Source organism: Scyliorhinus canicula, chromosome 9, assembly GCF_902713615.1.
Source record: "Scyliorhinus canicula chromosome 9, sScyCan1.1, whole genome shotgun sequence".
Lineage (NCBI taxonomy): Eukaryota > Metazoa > Chordata > Chondrichthyes > Carcharhiniformes > Scyliorhinidae > Scyliorhinus > Scyliorhinus canicula.
In genome coordinates, this window is record NC_052154.1 from 80787021 (window position 1) to 80812970 (window position 25950).

The window sequence follows — 25950 nt, forward strand, 5'->3', positions numbered from 1 at the left end:
GCTTATATACTACTCCCAACAGTATCAGAAGTAACATTGCAATCTAAAGCAATTAATTGAATGAGTTTGATGGCAGAATTAATGTACACTGAATGTCCATATGTAACTCAAACACACATAGATATTGTTTGTTTCGAGGCCACTCCTAATGGTGTGCTGTTAAATTGTGATTGACATTGCAACAATTTGTTAGATCAGCATATGTAAATTCAGGTAATCTGAAAACTCCGATCAGTCAGCGGATGGTGGGATTCTCAATCGCACCCAAAAGACGTTCATAGGAAACAGGATCGTAAGGTTAATAAGTGAGGTCAGCCAATAAATCCATCTGACATGTAACGATCATATCCCAATCAGATTTGCACAACCATGGACCAAACAGGCTCTTATACATATAGCAGTTTGTGTTTCACTGGGTCTTGATATATGCATTTAACGTTTTTAAGATGGCAAACTCAATTAGTTAGCACATGGTTCACCGGCACTCATTACATACGCTTGGTTTTTTTCATTACACTGATCACGATGTTCTGTTGGTAAATGCGGAACCAAATCCATTAGGCAAATCAATAACACTTTATCATCGCAAAAACAGAATGGGACAGTTACAGTCCAGTGTTGTGCCCAGACCGATGTGCAACGTCGCCATTTATGAACAAGTAGAGGTCATTTAGCGTCTCTAGCAGGTTTTCTGGTCAGTGAGCGCATGTCTAATCCATCAGCTAACTCCATATACCCGTGTCTGCCAATATCATTTCACATTGTTGATAGAAAAAGTCTATCAATATCAGATTTAAAATTAGCAATTGATCTAGTTCAAAAAAGCAAAATACTACCGATACTGGGTAGCTGAAATAAAAACAAAATGTGCAATGTTCTCCCCATGTCTAAGTGGGTTTCCTCCGGGTGCTCCGGTTTCCTCCCACAGTCCAAAGGTGTGCAGGTTAGGTGGATTGGCCATAATAAATTGCTCTTAGTGTCCAAAAAGGTTAAGTGGGGGTTACTGGGTTACGGGGACAGGGTGGGGGAGGGGTTTGAGTACGGTTCTTTTCCAAGGGCCGGTGCAGACTCGATGGGCCGAATGGCCTCCTTCAGCATTCTCGGATTCTATGCTTTCCTTCACCAGCTGGTTCAAAAGCTGCCACTGAAACCGGGCATTAAACTCTTCTAACCCAGAGCCTCGAGCAGGAGCCACGAAACGTGCTACATGCCATCACCTACATGCCGTCACCGGAAATCTTCACCCAACACTAGGTTTTGATCTTTACTGATTGTTTGTTGCAGCCTCATTATCAACTTCTCTGTCCTGTGTTTTCACCGATTTCCTTGGAACCAAAATAATAGTATTTCACACGTGAATGACGGGCTATTTTCTATTAAAATTTCCCCCCGACATTGAGTGTATCTTTGCTGTCCGTTTCCGTAACATTACAATTCTTTATTTTTAACCTTAACGTTTGGGAAGCTAATGGAATCGCGATCTTTCTCATTGGTCGGGATTTTCTGATAATCCTGGTGCCGACAGACATTCTTCTGGAGTACAAAGTCAACTTCTGCTAATGATGAAATGGCGAATAATTAATTCAAGAAATCGCCATTAAAATAGTTATTTGCTTCACCAATTTCCCCCAGGCCTCGCGGCTCCATTGCAGAATTCAGGAAGTCATCCGAAAGGTTCAAGTGACAACCACGCCAATGACGTTGAGCTATCGTCATTCGTCATTGAATATATTAATTACAGATGCAATCATGAGCTGGAACGTTAAATGCAATCCATACAAAGTCAAAGGTCGTCTAAAACAATTAGATTGTTGGCAATTCCTGGGCTGGAGGGGATTATTAAGTCAGTGCCACCGTATCAGTACTACGTGGTTCGACTTGTCTGGCGAGTAATTCAAAATCTTGGCAGTAATAGCACCGATAATATCGACCAAATGTCGATCCCCAGAAGGGATCTGAATGAGCTGTGTATAGAATATGTGGAATATGCGTAAAGGACAGAGGCTGCACTTTCGAATGGTACTCGGATAAGCAAATTGGCCGAATGTAAATCAGAATCGTGTTAACATAGAACAGTACAGCACAGAACAGGCCCTCCGGCCCTCGATGTTGTGCCGAGCAATGATCACCCTACTTAAACCCACGTAACCCGTATACCCGTAACCCAACAATCCCCCCATTAACCTTACACTACGGGCAATTTAGCATGGCCAATCCACCTAACCCGCACATCTTTGGACTGTGGGAGGAAACCGGAGCACCCGGAGGAAACCCACGCACACAGGGGGAGGACGTGCAGACTCCACACAGACAGTGACCCAGCCGGGAATCAAACCTGGGACCCTGGAGCTGTGAAGCATTGATGCTAACCACCATGCTACCGTGAGGCCCCTAAACTTATCTCAATAGTGCATAGTAACTAATCTCTAACAACTGTTATCAAAAGACCCAGAGAACCCATTTCCTCAATAATTCCCAGCTTACCTTCCGTTTGCACCATTCTGACCCCTCCTACATCGTACAATTTCATATTGTGATGAAGGTTATCTCTGTGTGTCTTGCAGCTCCGCTCTATTGCTTCATCCTCGTCCCGTCTCCTACAGCCCCAGGTCTCCTCACTGCGGCGACATTGGTCTCAGTCCTGTTAAGGTGCAACCCTTACGCTGAAGGAATAAAGACAGCTAAAAAGGAAATAAATTAATTATGAAAAAAAAACCAATTTTGCAGTACATTTACGGCAATTTAGTGTCTCACCTGAAATTCAATCTCCGACAGTTCTGCATTCCCTCAGGATACTACCGGGTTAGCTATCTAGATTATATATTTAAGTGGCTTGTGTTCTACATGAACTCACAATCGATTGAGATGAAAGAATACTACCAGTGAGAACGAAGGAGACCTAACAGCACTCTGGTTGAAGGTTGCAGTCTCAAATATGCTTCGCCTATTAGCCTTCTCCGCGTCCATCTACCTCCTGGCACTCCGAGGACATCATAATAACGTTAAGTAAAGTTAATCATCATCATGATCGATTGGGAAAAATATGTCGTGCTCCTCTAGTAGCGTGAGGAAGCTCTTGCTGATCTGAGTGCCCATGTACAGAAGCGGGATGACCACTACAAAGACTTTCATGAGGTCAAAGGAAGACTTGAAGGGCCTGGATAAAATGGCTCCGGACAACTGTCTTTCCTTCCCAAAACATGTCTGATCCTCTCCTGTCACCCCTGGCACATAGTCCCTAAGCCTTGACTGGGCTAAATCGCTGGCATTTAAAGCAGACCAAGGCAGGCCAGCAGCATGGTTCAATTCCCGTACCAGCCTCCCCGAACAGGCGCCGGAATGTGGTGACTAGGGGCTTTTCACAGTAAATTCATTGAAGCCTACTCGTGACAATAAGCGATTTTCATTTCATTTTCATTGCAAGTACCTTCGCCAAGAGCTTTCGATTGCGATATCAGGCAGTATGATCCACACTATTTCGGGTCCTAATCATTCTTTCAAATCAGGGAGATGGAAGCCTGTGACAGTGTGGGGGGGGGGGGGGGGGGAGATCCCCCCCCTTCCTTTCCTCATTGTACATCCTCACCAGCAGTGGTACCAGCTCTGCCCCAAACATTTTATAAAACTCTACTGGAACCCATCCGGCCCTGGAGCCTTCCCTGCCTGCATCGCACCCATTCCATCCATCACCTCGCTCTTCCCAATTGGGGCCCGTAGACCAACAACCTGTCCCTCCCTCATTTTGGGAAACCCCAACACATCCAGGAATCTCTCCATCCCTCCTTCACCTGTTGTGGGCTACGACTCATACAGCCTGCGATAAAAGATCTCAGATGCCCAATTCACCCCCTCTGGATCCATCACCTCCTTGTCCCTCTCATCGCTCACCTTACCAATCTCTCTCGCTGCTGCTTGCTTCCTTAGCTCATGGTCCAGCATCCTACTCACCTTCTCCCCATACTCATACGCTGCCCCTCTGGTCCACCACAACTGCCTGACCACCTTCCCCATAGGCACTAACACAAACTCCATCTTGAGCCTCTGCCTCTCCTTCAACATCACCTCTTCCAGAGCCACTGGGTACCACCGATCCACCCTCAGAATCTTGTCTACCGGTCTTTCCCTCCCCTCCTGCTCCTTGTGTGCCCAAATCAAATTAAACTCCTGCCCAACTAAAGCCTTGAGTGCCTCCCAAAGCATGGCAGCTTTGGCCTCTCCCATGTCATTTAATTTCACATAGCCGCGAAAGGCAGCCCTTACCCACTCACACACACCCTCATTCACCAACAACCCTACATTCAGCCTCCACTGCGGCCTTGGGCCTCCACCTGAACTATCCACAACTGCACCCAATGCGGCATGTGATGAGAAAACATAATCGGCAAGTATTCTGAGTCAGCCACCCCTGCCAGCAGCACCTTGTCCATCATGATAAAAATCAATCCGGGAATACCCCGCTGCATATGGAAGAAGTATAAAATCTCCTTCATCCTCGGCCTGTTAAACCACCACACGTCAGCTCTCCCCATGCGCGCCATGAACCCCTTCAGCTCTCTCGCTGCTGCCGATACCCTCAATGGCTTCGGACTCGAACGGTCCAGACCCGGGTTCAGACCATACGACAATACCCCAAATAATCAGCCAGGAATCTGTCCCAACATCCGCCTCAAAATATCCACATCACTCCAGTTCAGGGCATAAACGTTTTCCAGGACTACTGTTATCCCCTCGAGCTTCCCACTGACCATCACGTACCTACACCCAGGTTTGGTCACAGCGCTCCCCACCTCGAACATCACACTCTTATTAACCAACACCGCCATCCTGCTCATCTTCATATCCAGCCCCGAGTGGAACACGTGCTTGCCCGACTCAAACTTCCTCAGGCTCGTAACATCCCCCAAATTCTGCTGCGATCTTGTAAAAACACCACATCCACCTTCAGGCTCCTCAAATGTGACCGTTTAACCAGCCCATTCAACCCTCACACGTTCTACGTGACCAGACGGCTCAGGGAACTCCTGCACACCTAACCTGCCAATCAGCCATACCTCTTTTTGAGCCCCCCCCCTCCCGTCACGCGCCTCTCCAGGCCTGCCCTCAGATGTCCGCCTCCATCTCTCCCTTCCCAACTGCACCACACCAACCACTCCCATGTCAGCAAACCTCCCCCCTCACCTCCCCCCTCCACCCCCAAATAAAGAACCAACCCCTCCCCACGCCTTCATCCTGGAAACCCCCCACATCACTCTCATTTACTAGCCCGCCCAGCTAGCATGGTGGTCCCCACCCAAGGCCTCGAACTTCCACTCACCCCTCCAGCCCACCCCTCCCCCACCCAACCACCAAACAAATAAAGAAAACAAATGGCACACTCACCATCGCTGCTCCCTGTCGAAACCCACCACAGACTACCCACCCCATACACTTTACAATTAACACAAAATTCCTCTCCAAAGTTCAATGTCCTCATGCTCCTCCCAGTCCACAGTTCCTCATAAAGTTCATCACCTCCTCTGGCGAGTCAAAATCATACTCCTGTTTCTGATGTGTCACCCAGGAGTGGGCAGGGTATAAAAAAACAAACACCATCATTGTCATAAAGACGGCAGCCTATATCTGGCTGAACCCGGCCCTCTTATTTTCCAGCTCTGCACCCAATTCCTGGTTGACCCGCAGCTCACTTCCTTCCGAGGTGCATTTCCAGGCCTGTCTCGCCCATTTCAAGATCTTTTCTTTGTCAAAGAATTGATGCAACCACACCACCTTCGCCCTCAGCGGCTCCCCAACTGCAGCCTCCTGCTGTGCATTGGATCCAATTCAGGGGGTCGGTCGAAGGCCCCACTCCCCACAACATCTCCAGCATACTCGCCACATACCTGGTGGCCTCCACTCTCTCAATGTCCTCAGGCATCCTGACAATCCTCATGTTCCCAGATCCTCCAATTTCTCTCTCAGTCTTTTCTGGCTGTCCAAAACCAACTCCAACACTGTTTCCAATGAGACCACCTGCTGCTCATGCTCCCCCACTCTCTCCTCCACCTTCTGAATCGCCAGGCCCTGAGCCTCTCGTCTCTGCTCCACTCTCTCAGTCACAGCTCTGAGCAGCTGCATCATCTTAGCTCTGTTCCAAAGCCTCTCTCCTCTGTTGCTGGAATTTGCCATTGAAAAACTCCACTAGCTGTTCTGTCGCCTCTGGGTGGACAATGCTGCCCCCTTGCCCTCCGCCATCTTGACATGTGGCGCACCACAAAACCTTTCCTGTTCCAGCTGCACTCTATTTCTCGTAGCACTTCACATCCTCTGATCCATGCATCAGACTCACCAGAGTAGTATTACCTTCCCTGGACATTCGCACACCTTTTGACCTCAGAAAGCCCACTATACGGGTGTGGAAGGACGAACAAAATCCACCTTCACTGGGAGCCACCAAATGTTCTACCACTCACTCCATGGTCGCCACCGGAAGTCCCGAGGGTGCAGAATTCTTAAACCGCATCCTGAAGATCCACCTTAATTTAAGACAGTAAGGTGCAAACGCCAAATAGAAAATGGTAGATTTGGAATTAATTTTATGAAATAAATCGGGCAGGTGAAATGAATGTCAGTGGGTGAAAGGTTTGGCAGTGGTAACCACAATTAGATTTGGGTCGTTATGGAAAAGGTGCAAGATCGACCAAGAGTGAAAGCTTCACATCTGGGAAAGGCCCATTTGAAAAAGGTGGACTGGAAACAGCTTACTGAATGTAAATAGGTGTTTGAGCTGTAGGATGCATTCACGGAGGAGTTACAAATGATTCAAAACAACTACATTCCCATTAAAAAAATGACTCCCAGATGTAGGTCTCCCACATCATCCCGTTCTCCCGATGTCAAAGAGCACACAGTGCAGGATAAGGCGAAATAAGTGATGTCACTTATGGAAAGGTCTGTACTGCAGAAAGCCGGGAAGAGTGTGGATAATGCCTGAGTGAAAGATAAAAGGAAATTAAATAAGTAATAAGAGGGCATGCAAAATATTGACGCGTATTATTTAGGAAACCCGAAAAAGGCGTTATGAACACACAGATAACTTCGGAATGAGACAGACAAGAGAACAAAAACAGTGTTGTGGCCGAAGACCAGAACATGAGTCTCAATTAATATTTTTCAGTTGTCTTTACAAAAGGTAGGGTTTATATCGACGTGTAGTTAAGGAGGAAGAGTGCGAAATATTGGATGCTATAAGCAGTGTTATCTTTGAAAGTGGATAGATAGCTAAGCCCGGAAGAAATGTATGCCGGACTGCTCAGAGAATCAAGGTTGGAAATAATGCGAACTCCGGGTATCACCTTCAACTCTATTTGGTTACAGCCCTGGTGCCAGCGGACTACTAAAATTGTCTCATTGTTTAAAAAGGGGGAAGGATAGAGCTAGTAATTACAGACAAGACAGACTAACCGTGGCTGGAGTGGGGGGGGGGGGGGGGTAATTTACTGAAAAAAATCTGACAATTGTATAAATCTTCAATAAAAAATGCCCTTAATAATCAATGAGAACCCCGTGACATACAAAAGGAAGGATGTGCCTGACTAAACTGATTGGTTCTCCTTGCTACCTCCTCAAATAAATCAATGAGGGTGACACGTTTAATCTAGTCGACATGGATTTTAGCAAGGCCTTTGGCAGACTGGTCAGTAAAATAAGAGCCCCTGAGGATCCAAGGGCAAGTAGCAAGTTGGGGCCAAAATTAGATTAGTAGGAAAGAGTAATTGGTAACAAGTGACTTTTGTGTGTTTTGCAGACGGATTCCACAGGGTCCCTTGCTTTTTGTGGTAAATGTCAATAATCAAGTGTTTTTCAGGCATGATAATAGGTTTTCCGATTACATAAATAGTTTCTCGTGTTGGTCGCAAGAAAGGGCACTGTAGGCGTCAGGAATATATCAGTGGATTGGTTAGGTGGGAGAAAGGTCGTATGAGGAACGTTTGAGGACTCTGGGTCTGTACTCGTTGAGTGGACATGGAGAGGATGTTTCCATTTGTAGGAAAAACAAGAAGCAGAGGACACAATCTCAGGCTAAAGGGACGATCCTTTAAAACAGAGATGAGGGGGAATTTCTTCAGCAGAGGGTGGTGAATCTGTGGAACTATTTGCCGCAGAAGGCTGTGGAGGCCAATTTACTGAATATCATTAAGACAGAGATAGATAGGTTCTTGATTACTAAGGGGATCAGGGGTTATGGGGAGAAGGCAGGAGAATGGAGATGGGAAAATATCAGCCATGATTGAATGGCGGAGCAGACTCAATGGGCCAAGTGGCCTAATTCTGCTCCTATGTCTTATATTCTAAAGGTGACAGATGGCATTCAGTCTGGAGATATATGCGTTAATGTATTTGGGGAGGGGGAGACAAGGCAAGGGAATACAGAATAAATGATAGGACATTGAGAGGTGTAAACGAATAATCGAATGCGTGTCCACGGATTGGTAAAAGTAGCAGGTTGGGTAGATAAAGTAGTTAAGATGTATATGGGATACTTTGCTTTGTTAGGCCAGGAAGCAAGTACAAGGATAAGGAGGTAATGTTAGAACTGTACTAAACACTAGTTAGGCCTAAGTCAGAGTTCTGGTTAATACATACACCAAGGATGCGATCTAGTAAAGAAGATGCAGTGGCGATTTACTTAAGTGTTATCAGGAATTGAGAATTTCAACTGTGATGAAAACCAGGCTGGTGTTGGTTTCTTAGTAACGGATGAGACTGAGTTACATTTCGATTGATATGTGGAAAATTATGAGGGCTTTTTTCGAATGTATATGAAGGAGCTATTTCCCCGAGCAGATAAGTCAATCAGCACGGTGCATAGATTCAAAGTATTGGCACTGCTCGAAAAGGCAATACATACAACAAAAAACAATCTCAGTTCAAAAAGCACTTGGATATACATTTAAAACATTGTAACCCGCGGGGTTACGGACCAAGAGCTCCAACGTGAGCTTCGGCGTGATGGCTCATTTTCGGACGGCACATATAAATGAATAGCCTTAGTGTGTCTTCGATGTTTCATGTTTATTTGCCATGAACTTACGGTATCTTTACCTGGAACCATGATGCACCATCTCTTTCTCTTGTTCTCAACCTCTCTGTAACCTTTACTAAGGCCAACCGAATCAGTTTTCTCCTACACTTCCCCCCTCATTATCCAGCATGCTTTGACTGCAGTTACCTGGCAGGTGCCAGGGTCCGAGATGTCTCGGATCGTGGCTTTGGGATCCTTAACGGGGAGAGGGAGCAGCCCCAAGTCGTGGTCCACATAGGTACCAACGACATAGGAAGGAAAAGGGATAGGGATGTAAGGCAGGAATTCAGGGAGCTAGGGTGGAAACTTAGATCTAGGACAAACAGAGTTATTATCTCTGGGTTGTTACCCGTGCCACGTGCTGACGAGACGAGGAATAGGGAGAGAGAGCACATGAACACATGGCTACAGGGATGGTACAGGAAGAAGGGTTTCAGATTCCTGGATAATTGGGGCTCATTCTGGGGTAGGTGGGAACTCTACAAACGGGATGGTCCACACCTGGACCAGAGGGGTACTAATGTCCTGGGGGGGGGGGGGGGGGGAGGTTTGCTAATGCTCTTCGGGAGGGTTTAAACTAGTTAAGCAGGGGATTGGGAACCTGAATTGTAGCTCCAGCATACAGGAGGTTGAGAGTAGTGAGGTCATGAGTAAGGTTTCAAAGTTGCAGGAGTGTACAGACAGGAAGGAAGATGGTTTAAAGTGCGTCTACTTCAATGCCAGGAGCATCCGGAATAAGGTGGGCGAACGTGCGGCATGGCTTGGTACCTGGGACTTCGATGTTATGGCCATTTTGGAGACATGGATAGAGCAGGGACAGGAATGGTTGTTGCAGGTGCCGGGGTTTAGATATTTCAGGAAGCTCAGGGAAGGTGGTAAGAGAGGGGGAGTAGTGGCATTGTTAGCCAAGGACAGTATTACGGTGGCAGAAAGGACGTTTGATGAGGACTCTTTGATGAGGTCTTTCCCTCCCCTCCTGCTCCTTGTGTGCCCAAATCAAATTAAACTCCTGCCCAACTAAAGCCTTGAGTGCCTCCCAAAGCATGGCAGCTTTGGCCTCTCCCATGTCATTTAATTTCACATAGCCGCGAAAGGCAGCCCTTACCCACTCACACACACCCTCATTCACCAACAACCCTACATTCAGCCTCCACTGCGGCCTTGGGCCTCCACCTGAACTATCCACAACTGCACCCAATGCGGCATGTGATGAGAAAACATAATCGGCAAGTATTCTGAGTCAGCCACCCCTGCCAGCAGCACCTTGTCCATCATGATAAAAATCAATCCGGGAATACCCCGCTGCATATGGAAGAAGTATAAAATCTCCTTCATCCTCGGCCTGTTAAACCACCACACGTCAGCTCTCCCCATGCGCGCCATGAACCCCTTCAGCTCTCTCGCTGCTGCCGATACCCTCAATGGCTTCGGACTCGAACGGTCCAGACCCGGGTTCAGACCATACGACAATACCCCAAATAATCAGCCAGGAATCTGTCCCAACATCCGCCTCAAAATATCCACATCACTCCAGTTCAGGGCATAAACGTTTTCCAGGACTACTGTTATCCCCTCGAGCTTCCCACTGACCATCACGTACCTACACCCAGGTTTGGTCACAGCGCTCCCCACCTCGAACATCACACTCTTATTAACCAACACCGCCATCCTGCTCATCTTCATATCCAGCCCCGAGTGGAACACGTGCTTGCCCGACTCAAACTTCCTCAGGCTCGTAACATCCCCCAAATTCTGCTGCGATCTTGTAAAAACACCACATCCACCTTCAGGCTCCTCAAATGTGACCGTTTAACCAGCCCATTCAACCCTCACACGTTCTACGTGACCAGACGGCTCAGGGAACTCCTGCACACCTAACCTGCCAATCAGCCATACCTCTTTTTGAGCCCCCCCCCTCCCGTCACGCGCCTCTCCAGGCCTGCCCTCAGATGTCCGCCTCCATCTCTCCCTTCCCAACTGCACCACACCAACCACTCCCATGTCAGCAAACCTCCCCCCTCACCTCCCCCCTCCACCCCCAAATAAAGAACCAACCCCTCCCCACGCCTTCATCCTGGAAACCCCCCACATCACTCTCATTTACTAGCCCGCCCAGCTAGCATGGTGGTCCCCACCCAAGGCCTCGAACTTCCACTCACCCCTCCAGCCCACCCCTCCCCCACCCAACCACCAAACAAATAAAGAAAACAAATGGCACACTCACCATCGCTGCTCCCTGTCGAAACCCACCACAGACTACCCACCCCATACACTTTACAATTAACACAAAATTCCTCTCCAAAGTTCAATGTCCTCATGCTCCTCCCAGTCCACAGTTCCTCATAAAGTTCATCACCTCCTCTGGCGAGTCAAAATCATACTCCTGTTTCTGATGTGTCACCCAGGAGTGGGCAGGGTATAAAAAAACAAACACCATCATTGTCATAAAGACGGCAGCCTATATCTGGCTGAACCCGGCCCTCTTATTTTCCAGCTCTGCACCCAATTCCTGGTTGACCCGCAGCTCACTTCCTTCCGAGGTGCATTTCCAGGCCTGTCTCGCCCATTTCAAGATCTTTTCTTTGTCAAAGAATTGATGCAACCACACCACCTTCGCCCTCAGCGGCTCCCCAACTGCAGCCTCCTGCTGTGCATTGGATCCAATTCAGGGGGTCGGTCGAAGGCCCCACTCCCCACAACATCTCCAGCATACTCGCCACATACCTGGTGGCCTCCACTCTCTCAATGTCCTCAGGCATCCTGACAATCCTCATGTTCCCAGATCCTCCAATTTCTCTCTCAGTCTTTTCTGGCTGTCCAAAACCAACTCCAACACTGTTTCCAATGAGACCACCTGCTGCTCATGCTCCCCCACTCTCTCCTCCACCTTCTGAATCGCCAGGCCCTGAGCCTCTCGTCTCTGCTCCACTCTCTCAGTCACAGCTCTGAGCAGCTGCATCATCTTAGCTCTGTTCCAAAGCCTCTCTCCTCTGTTGCTGGAATTTGCCATTGAAAAACTCCACTAGCTGTTCTGTCGCCTCTGGGTGGACAATGCTGCCCCCTTGCCCTCCGCCATCTTGACATGTGGCGCACCACAAAACCTTTCCTGTTCCAGCTGCACTCTATTTCTCGTAGCACTTCACATCCTCTGATCCATGCATCAGACTCACCAGAGTAGTATTACCTTCCCTGGACATTCGCACACCTTTTGACCTCAGAAAGCCCACTATACGGGTGTGGAAGGACGAACAAAATCCACCTTCACTGGGAGCCACCAAATGTTCTACCACTCACTCCATGGTCGCCACCGGAAGTCCCGAGGGTGCAGAATTCTTAAACCGCATCCTGAAGATCCACCTTAATTTAAGACAGTAAGGTGCAAACGCCAAATAGAAAATGGTAGATTTGGAATTAATTTTATGAAATAAATCGGGCAGGTGAAATGAATGTCAGTGGGTGAAAGGTTTGGCAGTGGTAACCACAATTAGATTTGGGTCGTTATGGAAAAGGTGCAAGATCGACCAAGAGTGAAAGCTTCACATCTGGGAAAGGCCCATTTGAAAAAGGTGGACTGGAAACAGCTTACTGAATGTAAATAGGTGTTTGAGCTGTAGGATGCATTCACGGAGGAGTTACAAATGATTCAAAACAACTACATTCCCATTAAAAAAATGACTCCCAGATGTAGGTCTCCCACATCATCCCGTTCTCCCGATGTCAAAGAGCACACAGTGCAGGATAAGGCGAAATAAGTGATGTCACTTATGGAAAGGTCTGTACTGCAGAAAGCCGGGAAGAGTGTGGATAATGCCTGAGTGAAAGATAAAAGGAAATTAAATAAGTAATAAGAGGGCATGCAAAATATTGACGCGTATTATTTAGGAAACCCGAAAAAGGCGTTATGAACACACAGATAACTTCGGAATGAGACAGACAAGAGAACAAAAACAGTGTTGTGGCCGAAGACCAGAACATGAGTCTCAATTAATATTTTTCAGTTGTCTTTACAAAAGGTAGGGTTTATATCGACGTGTAGTTAAGGAGGAAGAGTGCGAAATATTGGATGCTATAAGCAGTGTTATCTTTGAAAGTGGATAGATAGCTAAGCCCGGAAGAAATGTATGCCGGACTGCTCAGAGAATCAAGGTTGGAAATAATGCGAACTCCGGGTATCACCTTCAACTCTATTTGGTTACAGCCCTGGTGCCAGCGGACTACTAAAATTGTCTCATTGTTTAAAAAGGGGGAAGGATAGAGCTAGTAATTACAGACAAGACAGACTAACCGTGGCTGGAGTGGGGGGGGGGGGGGGGGGGTAATTTACTGAAAAAAATCTGACAATTGTATAAATCTTCAATAAAAAATGCCCTTAATAATCAATGAGAACCCCGTGACATACAAAAGGAAGGATGTGCCTGACTAAACTGATTGGTTCTCCTTGCTACCTCCTCAAATAAATCAATGAGGGTGACACGTTTAATCTAGTCGACATGGATTTTAGCAAGGCCTTTGGCAGACTGGTCAGTAAAATAAGAGCCCCTGAGGATCCAAGGGCAAGTAGCAAGTTGGGGCCAAAATTAGATTAGTAGGAAAGAGTAATTGGTAACAAGTGACTTTTGTGTGTTTTGCAGACGGATTCCACAGGGTCCCTTGCTTTTTGTGGTAAATGTCAATAATCAAGTGTTTTTCAGGCATGATAATAGGTTTTCCGATTACATAAATAGTTTCTCGTGTTGGTCGCAAGAAAGGGCACTGTAGGCGTCAGGAATATATCAGTGGATTGGTTAGGTGGGAGAAAGGTCGTATGAGGAACGTTTGAGGACTCTGGGTCTGTACTCGTTGAGTGGACATGGAGAGGATGTTTCCATTTGTAGGAAAAACAAGAAGCAGAGGACACAATCTCAGGCTAAAGGGACGATCCTTTAAAACAGAGATGAGGGGGAATTTCTTCAGCAGAGGGTGGTGAATCTGTGGAACTATTTGCCGCAGAAGGCTGTGGAGGCCAATTTACTGAATATCATTAAGACAGAGATAGATAGGTTCTTGATTACTAAGGGGATCAGGGGTTATGGGGAGAAGGCAGGAGAATGGAGATGGGAAAATATCAGCCATGATTGAATGGCGGAGCAGACTCAATGGGCCAAGTGGCCTAATTCTGCTCCTATGTCTTATATTCTAAAGGTGACAGATGGCATTCAGTCTGGAGATATATGCGTTAATGTATTTGGGGAGGGGGAGACAAGGCAAGGGAATACAGAATAAATGATAGGACATTGAGAGGTGTAAACGAATAATCGAATGCGTGTCCACGGATTGGTAAAAGTAGCAGGTTGGGTAGATAAAGTAGTTAAGATGTATATGGGATACTTTGCTTTGTTAGGCCAGGAAGCAAGTACAAGGATAAGGAGGTAATGTTAGAACTGTACTAAACACTAGTTAGGCCTAAGTCAGAGTTCTGGTTAATACATACACCAAGGATGCGATCTAGTAAAGAAGATGCAGTGGCGATTTACTTAAGTGTTATCAGGAATTGAGAATTTCAACTGTGATGAAAACCAGGCTGGTGTTGGTTTCTTAGTAACGGATGAGACTGAGTTACATTTCGATTGATATGTGGAAAATTATGAGGGCTTTTTTCGAATGTATATGAAGGAGCTATTTCCCCGAGCAGATAAGTCAATCAGCACGGTGCATAGATTCAAAGTATTGGCACTGCTCGAAAAGGCAATACATACAACAAAAAACAATCTCAGTTCAAAAAGCACTTGGATATACATTTAAAACATTGTAACCCGCGGGGTTACGGACCAAGAGCTCCAACGTGAGCTTCGGCGTGATGGCTCATTTTCGGACGGCACATATAAATGAATAGCCTTAGTGTGTCTTCGATGTTTCATGTTTATTTGCCATGAACTTACGGTATCTTTACCTGGAACCATGATGCACCATCTCTTTCTCTTGTTCTCAACCTCTCTGTAACCTTTACTAAGGCCAACCGAATCAGTTTTCTCCTACACTTCCCCCCTCATTATCCAGCATGCTTTGACTGCAGTTACCTGGCAGGTGCCAGGGTCCGAGATGTCTCGGATCGTGGCTTTGGGATCCTTAACGGGGAGAGGGAGCAGCCCCAAGTCGTGGTCCACATAGGTACCAACGACATAGGAAGGAAAAGGGATAGGGATGTAAGGCAGGAATTCAGGGAGCTAGGGTGGAAACTTAGATCTAGGACAAACAGAGTTATTATCTCTGGGTTGTTACCCGTGCCACGTGCTGACGAGACGAGGAATAGGGAGAGAGAGCACATGAACACATGGCTACAGGGATGGTACAGGAAGAAGGGTTTCAGATTCCTGGATAATTGGGGCTCATTCTGGGGTAGGTGGGAACTCTACAAACGGGATGGTCCACACCTGGACCAGAGGGGTACTAATGTCCTGGGGGGGAGGGGGGGGGGGGGAGGTTTGCTAATGCTCTTCGGGAGGGTTTAAACTAGTTAAGCAGGGGATTGGGAACCTGAATTGTAGCTCCAGCATACAGGAGGTTGAGAGTAGTGAGGTCATGAGTAAGGTTTCAAAGTTGCAGGAGTGTACAGACAGGAAGGAAGATGGTTTAAAGTGCGTCTACTTCAATGCCAGGAGCATCCGGAATAAGGTGGGCGAACGTGCGGCATGGCTTGGTACCTGGGACTTCGATGTTATGGCCATTTTGGAGACATGGATAGAGCAGGGACAGGAATGGTTGTTGCAGGTGCCGGGGTTTAGATATTTCAGGAAGCTCAGGGAAGGTGGTAAGAGAGGGGGAGTAGTGGCATTGTTAGCCAAGGACAGTATTACGGTGGCAGAAAGGACGTTTGATGAGGACTCGTCTACTGAGGTAGTATGGGCTGAGGTTAGAAACAGGAAAGGAGAGGTCACCCTGTTAGGGGTTTTCTATAGGCCTCCGAAAAGTTTCAGAGATGTAGAGGAAAGGATTGCAAAGATGATTCTGGATAGGAGCGAAAGTAATAGGGTAGTTGTTAAAGGGGACTTTAACTTTCCAAATGTTGACTGGAAACACTATAGTTCGAGTACTTTAGATGGGTCAGCTTTTATCCAATGTGTGCAGGAGGGTTTCCTGACGCAATATGTAGATAGGCCAACGAGAGGCGAGGCCGTATTGGATTTGGTACTGGGTAATGAACGAGGACAGGTTTTAGATTTGGAGGTAGGTGAGCACTTTGGTGATAGTGACCACAATTCGATTATGTTTACTTTAGTGATGGAAAGGGATAGGTATATACCGCAGGGCAAGAGTTATATCTTGGGGAAAGGCAATTATGATGCGATGAGGCAAGACTTAGGATGCATCGGATGAAGAGGAACACTGCAGGGGGATGGGCACAATGGAAATGTGGAGCATGTTCAAGGAACAGCTACTGCGTGTCCTTGATAAGTATGACCTGTCAGGCAGGGAGGAAGTAGTCGAGCAAGGGAACCATGGTTTACTAAAGCAGTTGAAACACTTGTCAAGAGGAAGAAGGAGGCTTATGTAAAGATGAGATGTGAAGGTTCAGTTAGGGCGCTCGAGAGTTACATGTTAGCTAGGAAGGATCTAAAGAGAGAGCTAAGAAGAGCCAGGAGGGGACATGAGAAGTCTTTGGCAGGTAGAATTAAGGATAACCCTAAATCTTTCTATAGATATGTCAGGAATAAAAGAATGACTAGGGTAAGAGTAGGGCCAGTCAAGGACAGTAGTGGGAAGTTGTGCGTGGAGTCCGAGGAGATAGGAGAGGTGCTAAATGAATACTTTTCGTCAGTATTCACACAGGAAAAAGACAATGTTGTCGAGGAGAATTGTCGAGGAGAATACTGAGATACAGGCTACTAGACTAGAAGGGCTTGAGGTTCGTAAGGAGGCGGTGTTAGCGATTCTGGAAAGTGTTAAAGTAGATAAGACCCCTGGGCCGGATGGGATTTATCCTAGGATTCTCTGGGAAGCTAGGGAGGGGATTGCTGAGCCTTTGGCTTTGATCTTTAAGTCATCTTTGTCTACAGGAATAGTGCCAGAAGACTGGAGGATAGCAAATGTTATCCCCTTGTTCAAGAAGGGGAGTAGAGACAACCCCGGTAACTATAGACCAGCGAGCCTTACTTCTGTTGTGGGAAAAGTATTGGAAAGGTTTATAAGATATAAGATGTACAATCACCTGGAAAGGAATAATTTGATTAGAGATAGTCAACATGGTTTTGTGAAGGATAGGTCGTGCCTCACAAACCTTATTGAGTTCTTTGAGAAAGTGACCAAACAGGTGGATGAGGGTAAAGTAGTTGATGTTGTATATGGATTTCAGTAAAGCGTTTGATAAGGTTCCCCACGGTAGGCTATTGCAGAAAATACGGAGGCATGGGATTCAGGGTGATTTAGCAGTTTGGATCAGAAATTGGCAAGCTGGAAGAAGACAAAGGGTGTTGGTTGATGGGAAATGTTCAGACTTGAGTCCAGTTACTAGTGGTGTACCACAAGGATCTGTTTTGGGGCCACTGCTGTTTGTCATTTTTATAAATGACTTGGAGGAGGGCGTAGAAGGTTGGGTGAGTAAATTTGCAGATGCCACTAAAGTCGGTGGAGTTGTGGACAGTGCAGAAGGATGTTACAAGTTACAGAGGGACATAGATAAGCTGCAGCGCTTGGCTGACAGGTGGAAAATGGAGTTTAATGCAGAAAAGTGTGAGGTGATTCATTTTGGAAGGAATAGCAGGAAGACAGAGTTCTGGGCTAATGGTAAGATTCTTGTTAGTGTGGATGAGCAGAGAGATCTCGGTGTCCATGTACATAGATCCCTGAAAGTTGCCATCCAGGTTGAGAGGGTTGTTAAGAAGGTGTATGGCGTGTTAGCTTTTATTGGTAGAGGAATTGAGTTTCGGAGCCATGAGGTCATGTTGCAGTTGTACAAAACTCTGGTGCGGCCGCATTTGGAGTATTGCATGCAGTTCTGGTTGCTGCATTATAGGAAGGATGTGGACGTGGAGAAGGAAGGGGGCTGGTTTAGCTCACCAGACTAAATCGCTGGCTTTTAAAGCAGACCAAGCAGGCCAGCAGCACGGTTCGATTCCCGTACCAGCCTCCCCGGACAGGCGCCGGAATGTGGCGACTAGGGTCTTTTCACAGTAACTTCATTGAGGCCTACTCGTGACAATAAGCGATTTTCATTTCATGGAAGCATTGGAAAGGGTGCAGAGAAGATTTACCAGGATGTTGCCTGGTATGGAGGGACGAACTTATGAGGAAAGACTGAGGGACGTAAGGCTGTTTTCGTTAGAGGGAAGAAGGTTAAGAGGTTACTTAATTGCGGCATACAAGATGATCAAAGGATTAGATAGGGTGGAGAGTGAGAGCCTTTTTCCTCGGATGGTGATGTCCAGCACGAGGGGACATAGCTTTAAATTGAGGGGAGATAGATATAGGACAGATATCAGAGGTAGGTTCTTTACTCAGAGAGTAGTAAGGGCATGTAATGCCCTGCCTGCAACTGCAGTGGACTCGCCAACACGAAGGGCATTCAGATGGTCATTGGATAGACATATGGACGAGAAGGGAATAGTGTAGATGGGCTTTGGCGTGGTTTCACAGGTCGGCGCAACATCGAGGGCCGAAGGACCTGTACTGCGCTGTAATGTTCTATGTTCTATGTTCTGGCAGGAAACAATACTGTTCACTTGTCACGTCTGTCCATGAAAATCAAACCTTCTGCTTACTCTTTTTGTCCGAACAGACGACGCTTAATTTCTGAACCCGTAGTCACAGGACGGCAAACGTCATTAGAATCTAACGCGGAAAATAAACCGCAAACTATTCATAAGAGTTGCACAACTGACAGCTAATGTCGAGTCATCAGTTGGATCAGTTGCTAAGAATGACAGCGAGTATGTTTTTTCTGTGTCTGATCCTCCGAGGGATTATTCACACAGGTAGCAGCTCGTTCATTTTCCCAATTTCATGATTTAGCAAACGTTACTTCCTCTGGATTATGTTTTAATCATCCACCTTCATGCTCATGCGATTAACCAGTATTTGTCTATATTTCTGACAGCTGCGGACCGCGTTTCTTTCAGTGTGTCTCAAGCACCAGAAGAAGTGACTATATCCAGAGGGGGGAACGTCACCTTCTACTGCATATTCCCCATTTTTAAAGAACAATCCTGGGTCCGGATATTATGGTGGAAGCATGGTGAGAATGAATACCTTCGTTCAAGCGCAGACAGGAGAAAACGGTTTGGTCAGGAAGGTAAAGTGAGCGGGTTCTTTCAGTTGCTGGGCGCGACATTGGGAGACGCTGGAATCTATCACTGCTCTGTGATCCGTCATGGACTACTTGGAAGAAATGGAACCGGATCGCATCTAATTGTGCATGGTAAATATCAAATACATTTTTCAGATGTACACGGAATCTTTTGACTGTTTTACCGTACCGATTTTGAATTGCTATTTAAACATACAATGTCAAGCGCATAGTGCTGCTGCCGAAGGTGGGGTTACTGGGTTACGAGGAAAGGGTGGAGCTGTGGCCTTAAATTGAGTGTTCTTTCCGAGGGCCGGTGCAGACTCGATGGGCCGAATGGCCTCCTTCTGCACTGTAAATTCTATGATTCTATGAATCAATGAAGGCAATCTGTACGACAATTGAAGGATAGTGGCCACACATAATAGTTGACAGCATGCAACTGAATAAAAATCGGTTTATGTTAATACGCATCTTTCAATAAGTACACTATTCATGCTCATTTCAAATTTATTTTCTGCCCCTATCACTGTCTTGGCGGTTCAATATTCCTGAAGTTAAATCCACACAATGATCTCCTTGCGGGTTTCAATGCCATTGTGCAGCTCAGCGCGAAGGAACGGGTACATTCAACAAGCTAAAGTTCGAATCACCTCACTAACCTCCAATTAAAGCAGATCTGTGTTGCTGAAAGCTCCTGAAGTTCAATTGTCAGTAATTTATTTCACTTATTTTCATGCTTCACTTGTGGGTTATTCTGGTACTGATGAAGCCCCTCATTTTATCATCAAGAGCGCGTCTATTATTCCTCACTGTCTCTGCGTATCAGGATCCGCAAACCACCTTGCTCCCAGGGCACACTTGCTTAATTCTTTGGAGTATGAAAACTAAACACCGATTAATAAATCAGTCCGACTTGCTTGCCGAGAAATTCAAAGTCTTGGCGTCAATAGCACAGATAGCATTGACCGCATGTCAAAGCTCATGAGAGATATGGATGAGGTGTGTATAGCATATGTGGAATATTAAAATGACAGAAGGCTGAGCTTCTGACTGATGCTATTGTAAGAAAATGGATCGAACGTAAATCAGAATCATGTATTTTTTCCAAATCGCCCAGAATAACTCGACTTTGTCCATTTGTGTTCCGCAGTGGCCCCGACACCATTGAAGCTGGTCTCCAAGACATCTGAATGGGATTCATCTGTGCCTCTGATCCTAGTTTGTGAAACAGCTGCGTTTTCCCCGGAAAATTTCACCCTCACTTGGTATAAGAATGGCGTCAAAGCAGCATCCGGAATAATCACCAGAACAGTGCAGAACAGTGAGGGACTGTATGAAGTTTGTAGCTCTTTGTCTGAGATGCGGCCTGTCCTGAGCGACGCCAGTTATACATGTTCCGTATCTCATGTCTCCCTCAAGACCCCAGCTATTGCCACCCTTAATACTTCTGACTCCAAGCAAGGTACGACGACAGGAATCCAAAAAATATTGAATTCGTGGAGGGATGTAATGTACAGTTTGCACATATAAGTAATCGTGGCGCTAGTTCGTGGAAATCCAATGGGAAATATCAACGGAAACATTAGATTTAAATTAATAATATATTTCAACCTAATGTTGTGTAAAACCGGGTTATGGCAGTCGCCACACAAATATGTTCAGTTAAGCCTTGTCTATTGACAAATTCCTCTCTTACATGTATAAAATATATACAACAGGACATAGGAAATAAATGCACGGGTTCGCCATAGGGACTGCTGAACCTGTTTGGTCATCCAGTAAGATCATTATTAACTTTCGAGATCAAATCCACTTTCCAATCCATACCAACCGACTGCAGCCTTGAATATGCTCAGAGACTCAGCATTCATAGACCTCTGGGGTAGAGAATTCCTAAGATTCGGACCCCGTGAATGAAAAAATCCCTCCTGATCTCAGCCTTTTATTGTGACCTTTATCCGCAGTTCTTGACTTGCAGCCAGGAACATCAGTCTTGACGATCCACTTTATGCAAATAAATCCTATGTTGTCCGTTCTTTATTGTGGAGCTACTCCAAGCACTGTGAGTTTAACGAATAACCTGCCCCATTTACAAAAACAAACTGCAATTTTGCTTAACCTATATCTGTGCTCATATTAATTTTACAGATTATGTGGGTATGTCCCGTTACTACTCGGGTTTCAGATACACGGTAGGCGGACTGGCGTTTCTACTGCTCCTGATTATCGCTGGGGCGCGCTACAAGAGCAGATAAAGAGCGGTAAGATCTGATGTATGCGTTTGATTTTAATTCAAAACATAAGAGAGAGAGAGAGCGTGTGTGTCTCCCATGAATACAGGGAAAGGGCGGTTCTATTGTAGTCATTGTTTTCTGGTCACAGGTTTCCCCAAACAATTATAAATTATTTATTCAAGACACAATAATTATCGTAAAATCATATCACAAATAGATCGGATTAAGTGTGTATCTGCTACTGAAATGTTTCACTTTGCGGCAAGTGCGAAAAGAAATGTGTCCTTCCGCGCAGTTTTCAATCAGCCTGTTGTGAGACCCCAATTAGTTTGTGTGAAGCCTTATAAAAGCTCAGGCCCGAAATGGTTACAAGTCACTGTTGCTCTCTACGGGGGCTGCATTTCCAACTTCTGTGGAGAAATCAGATATAGAAATGCATGTTCGATTGCGTGCCTCCGTGAGTAAGGACTTTGCAACAATTGACATTCAAACTAAGTGAATACTTTAAAAACTCATATCTAAATTGGAGCAATTCATATGAACAACGGCAGCACCTTGAAGGACTGAGACATTCATTCGTGCATCTCGGGAAAAGTTTGCACTGGGGAAAGAAGTGTTGCCGTAATGAGCAATTATCTATTGATGGGAATATTTGTCCACGAGAAATAAATCACACCGGGAGCTTGGGAATTAAACCGTTTTTCCGAAAACAAAATCGGGCGTGTGATAAACTGGTTGCTGATTCGCTCTTGTCATCCACCGCGCTATCGTCGAAGACCAATTCCTCCTCCAGTGTGTTCGTGCTAAAAATCGATACAGAGCAGAAAACAAAACTGACGGTTTTGTTGAAATCTAGGTAATCATTTGTGTATAGCTTTACCTACATTTGGAAATAAAAGCCTATCGAATCTGTGTTCTAGCACAGCTGGAACTTGACGAATTTGTGTAACTGTGCTGTAGCGAAGAAATCGACATGTTTAAATATTAGTAACAATTGCTACTTGTAATTAACCACCCGTCAGATTTCTATTTACTTAAAATTATTCAGCCTGGTTTCTGCGCCTTCCATCTAGCCATCCTGCCTAGTATTTCAGCAATAGTATTTAAAATAATTAGGGGCAAAGAAATAGGCACGCAACAATTGTTTGACAATATGTAAGACACAGAGGCTGAAATCGCTAATATGCTGCAGCACATTTAAGCGGAACGATGTAAACTCCATAATTTATACTTGAAACGGAGAGGCCCGGGCACCCCCAGTCGGCGTGGAGAACTGAATCAGCGATCACCACTGGAGCACTAATATTCAGGTGTTAGCGAACACTAAATAAAAGATTGGCCGTCCGCTAGCATAGAATGTTACAGTGCAAAAATGGCCTTTCGGCCCATCGAGACTGATCATACATTGTAACTCCGGTTCTCTGCGGTTTTTTTCCCACCTGAGGAATGCTTTGTGTAGAAGCCAATAAAACTGATAAAATTACCAATTAATAATATTTCTAAACATCAATTTGCAGACCAGCAAGACACCTGCGCGACTCTAGAACTGTCAAGCTCCAAAAAAATGATGAAGAAAATGTAAAATAACAACTGAGACCGGAGTAATGCATGACATTATTATCTCATTGAATATATAGTGTAAGTGTTTGGTTTTGCTTAACCATTTGTGGGAATTCCTCTGAATTGCCAATGATAGAACCTCCTTGTTTACTTTGGCGAATCGGTAATATTTCACGGTCGAATAGGCTATAGATCTCGCTTTTATTAATTAAGCATTCTTATTTTTGTGAGTAAAATTGCAGAGCCTGGTCTTTGAAATCCGCCTTGCGTATTCTGACCCCAAGAGCCGATGCTTCTTTAGACAGGGACTCTGCAATCCATGGGCTCATGGGCAAAAGCCCCTGAACACCGTCATTTAATTGATCAGGAGGTGCATCGCTCTAAATTCCCAAATGACTTTACATTTCCATTCGAAACAATGCGTCCAAAAAATACAAATCTCCTGTAAACGGAAGACCTGTGAATTCTGCTTATTGGGGTTTGTCTTCACAACGAACACATTTTAAAGACTTCTCAATAATGATGAATCTTGATAAATGCTGACGTTATGAAAAATAATTCCTCCAGAGTTGAAGACCTTTTTTTATTAGAGATTAAGTCCTATTTGTACCGTGGCTGCGCCGTGAGATTAAAGAAAGCTACTAATTATCGTGGTTACATGATGAGTTATTTAGGATGTACCTCACTTGGATTACAGCTTCTCAGCCTTAACACTGAACTTGAAGATGACACACGACAAAATGATTCCGCATTCTTCTAACTATTCTGGTTTGATGATTGTGTCCATTAACAAACATTGGGAGCCTTGAATTTTGCAGTATCAGATTCAGGTCGGACGTATTAAATAGTCTATACTCTACTCTCAATAGAGGTCACTTAGAGGTCACTTAATTCTGTCTTATTTTCCAAAGAAGTAATTCTTTCTAAAATAATTTGTGGTTTTCATTCAACAACATTTTGCAGCAAAGACCACCAATTTATTTTTTAGCCAGCTTCTGTGGTAAGAACATCCCCCCCCCCCCCCCCCCCCCCTCAATGCACATTTATGTTTTGCGATAACGTTAACGTTCTCCTGGGCGGTGGAAATATTTTGCCGCTTTTCACTTTCTATAACACCCATATGTTTGAAAACCTCTTGTCTTGGCACTGTTTAATCTTTTTAACACCAATGTGGGAGGGGGCACTGCTCGCAAATAATAACCTTCAATTCTTTGCCAATTATGTGGCTCCTTTTAATTTATTCTCGCTATCTTCCACAGTTTGCGCAAGTTCTTACATCTTCTGAATATTACTTCCGTGTTACTGTACGTGATGCTTCTAAATATTAAACGAAGGTCATTCCTTTGCACTTTTTAAAAGATTAATTTATGGGATGTGTGCATCGCAGGCTGGGCCAGCATTTGTTGTCCATCCCTCTTTGCCCTCCTTTTCAGAGATCATTTGAGAGTCAACCGCATTACTGTGAATCTGGAGTCACCTGTAGGTGAGGCCAGATTTCTTTCCCGAAAGAAGATCAGTGAACCAGATGGGTTGTTAGAACAATCGACAATGGTTTTATAGTCATCATTAGACTTTACTTAAATTCCAAAAGTCAAATTTCACCATCTGTTGTGGATTTGAATCCAGTTTCCCAGATCTTGCTCTAAGAATGTGGATTACTGGTCCAAAGACACTACCACTGTGCCACCACAGGGTAATGGAATTTTGTCACTCAGGTCCCTCTGCTCCTCGGCACTGCTAAAACTCCTACTATTCAAGAAGCATTTCCTGGTTATATTTTGCCTGGCAAAACACAATCTTTTCTCGTTCTCTGCCTGCTGCATCAAGCTGTTCTCTGTCCTTGGAACTGCCACTGTCGTCTGCAGCATTTCACCATCAACATCAGAATTGCTTTCACAGCTTCCCGTTTCACCTTCAGTTTGTGAAGATGCTGTCTCAATTTCCTGGAAAAGATTATTGATCTTTCGAGAAAATAGCAGTAGCCGAGTACGGAATGTGTAACATGATTCGGCACATCCAACCATTCTGAGACGCAATTATTTTCCTCCTTAAATTTTTGTTTGTATCCATCGGGGCACGTTGCTCTTAGTGTAATGTATCCATATTGTAAGTGGTTCTAGATCAGATGTACTTGGATGTACGCATAAACTGCACCTACTGCATTTAATTAATTTATTCTCTCCGCGATTTCCTCGGTGCATTTGTTAAGACAATCTGTTTTTCTGTAAATTTGACCAGGTTTGAGTAACTCACGATTCTTTGTTTAAGAGATGACTAGTTTATTGCAGAGGCTTGGAGTGATATAAGTTAAAGCACAACTAATATCTTATCGTTATGTTGCAAGCAATGTCACGTTTTATTTTCTCACCTAAAAATAACATTTGGCTTCGAGATTAAGTTTAAGTGAACATGTTGTAAACGTTTGATAATTCGGTATTGAAAAGTAAAACAAAATTTAAAAAAATGAACATTTGGTGTTTGATCATTGCTGGTTCTGGAAAATATGTCGGATATCAACAAGATGTAAAGCAATCTATTTTAAATATCTGAAATATTTTGCTGAATATTGACACATGCGTATAGCTTTCCTGAATTGAGTAAACAACAAAGTTACGTTTTAAGTTTAAAACACTTAATGTTCAAAATTTTAATCCCGTTGAATGACGTCCATTTCAGAACACCTTGTTTCAGATTTGACAGATTTAATTTGCCATTATAACATCTCCCCCTCGCCAGTTATACAGTCTTCATCACTTAATCTATTTACGGCGCCTATATTACTCAGTTGTTTTTATTTTTATATTATACATTAAACGTCAAGCAAGCAGTAGCAA

The 25950-nt window shown here is 45.0% G+C and overlaps 1 protein-coding gene across 1 annotated transcript in view; it reads left to right on the plus strand.

Moving 5' to 3' along the window:
- Positions 1-23117, plus strand: part of LOC119970895 (tyrosine-protein phosphatase non-receptor type substrate 1-like) — a 36781-nt gene extending 13664 nt beyond the window's left edge. The window contains exons 2-5 of the mRNA XM_038806004.1: positions 19131-19451; positions 20473-20784; positions 21471-21583; positions 23074-23117. Coding sequence (XP_038661932.1) covers positions 19131-19451; positions 20473-20784; positions 21471-21577 — 740 coding nt within the window. The 3' untranslated portion in view covers positions 21578-21583; positions 23074-23117. The remainder of the gene's footprint in view (positions 1-19130; positions 19452-20472; positions 20785-21470; positions 21584-23073) is intronic.
- The last annotated feature ends 2833 nt before the right edge of the window (positions 23118-25950 follow it).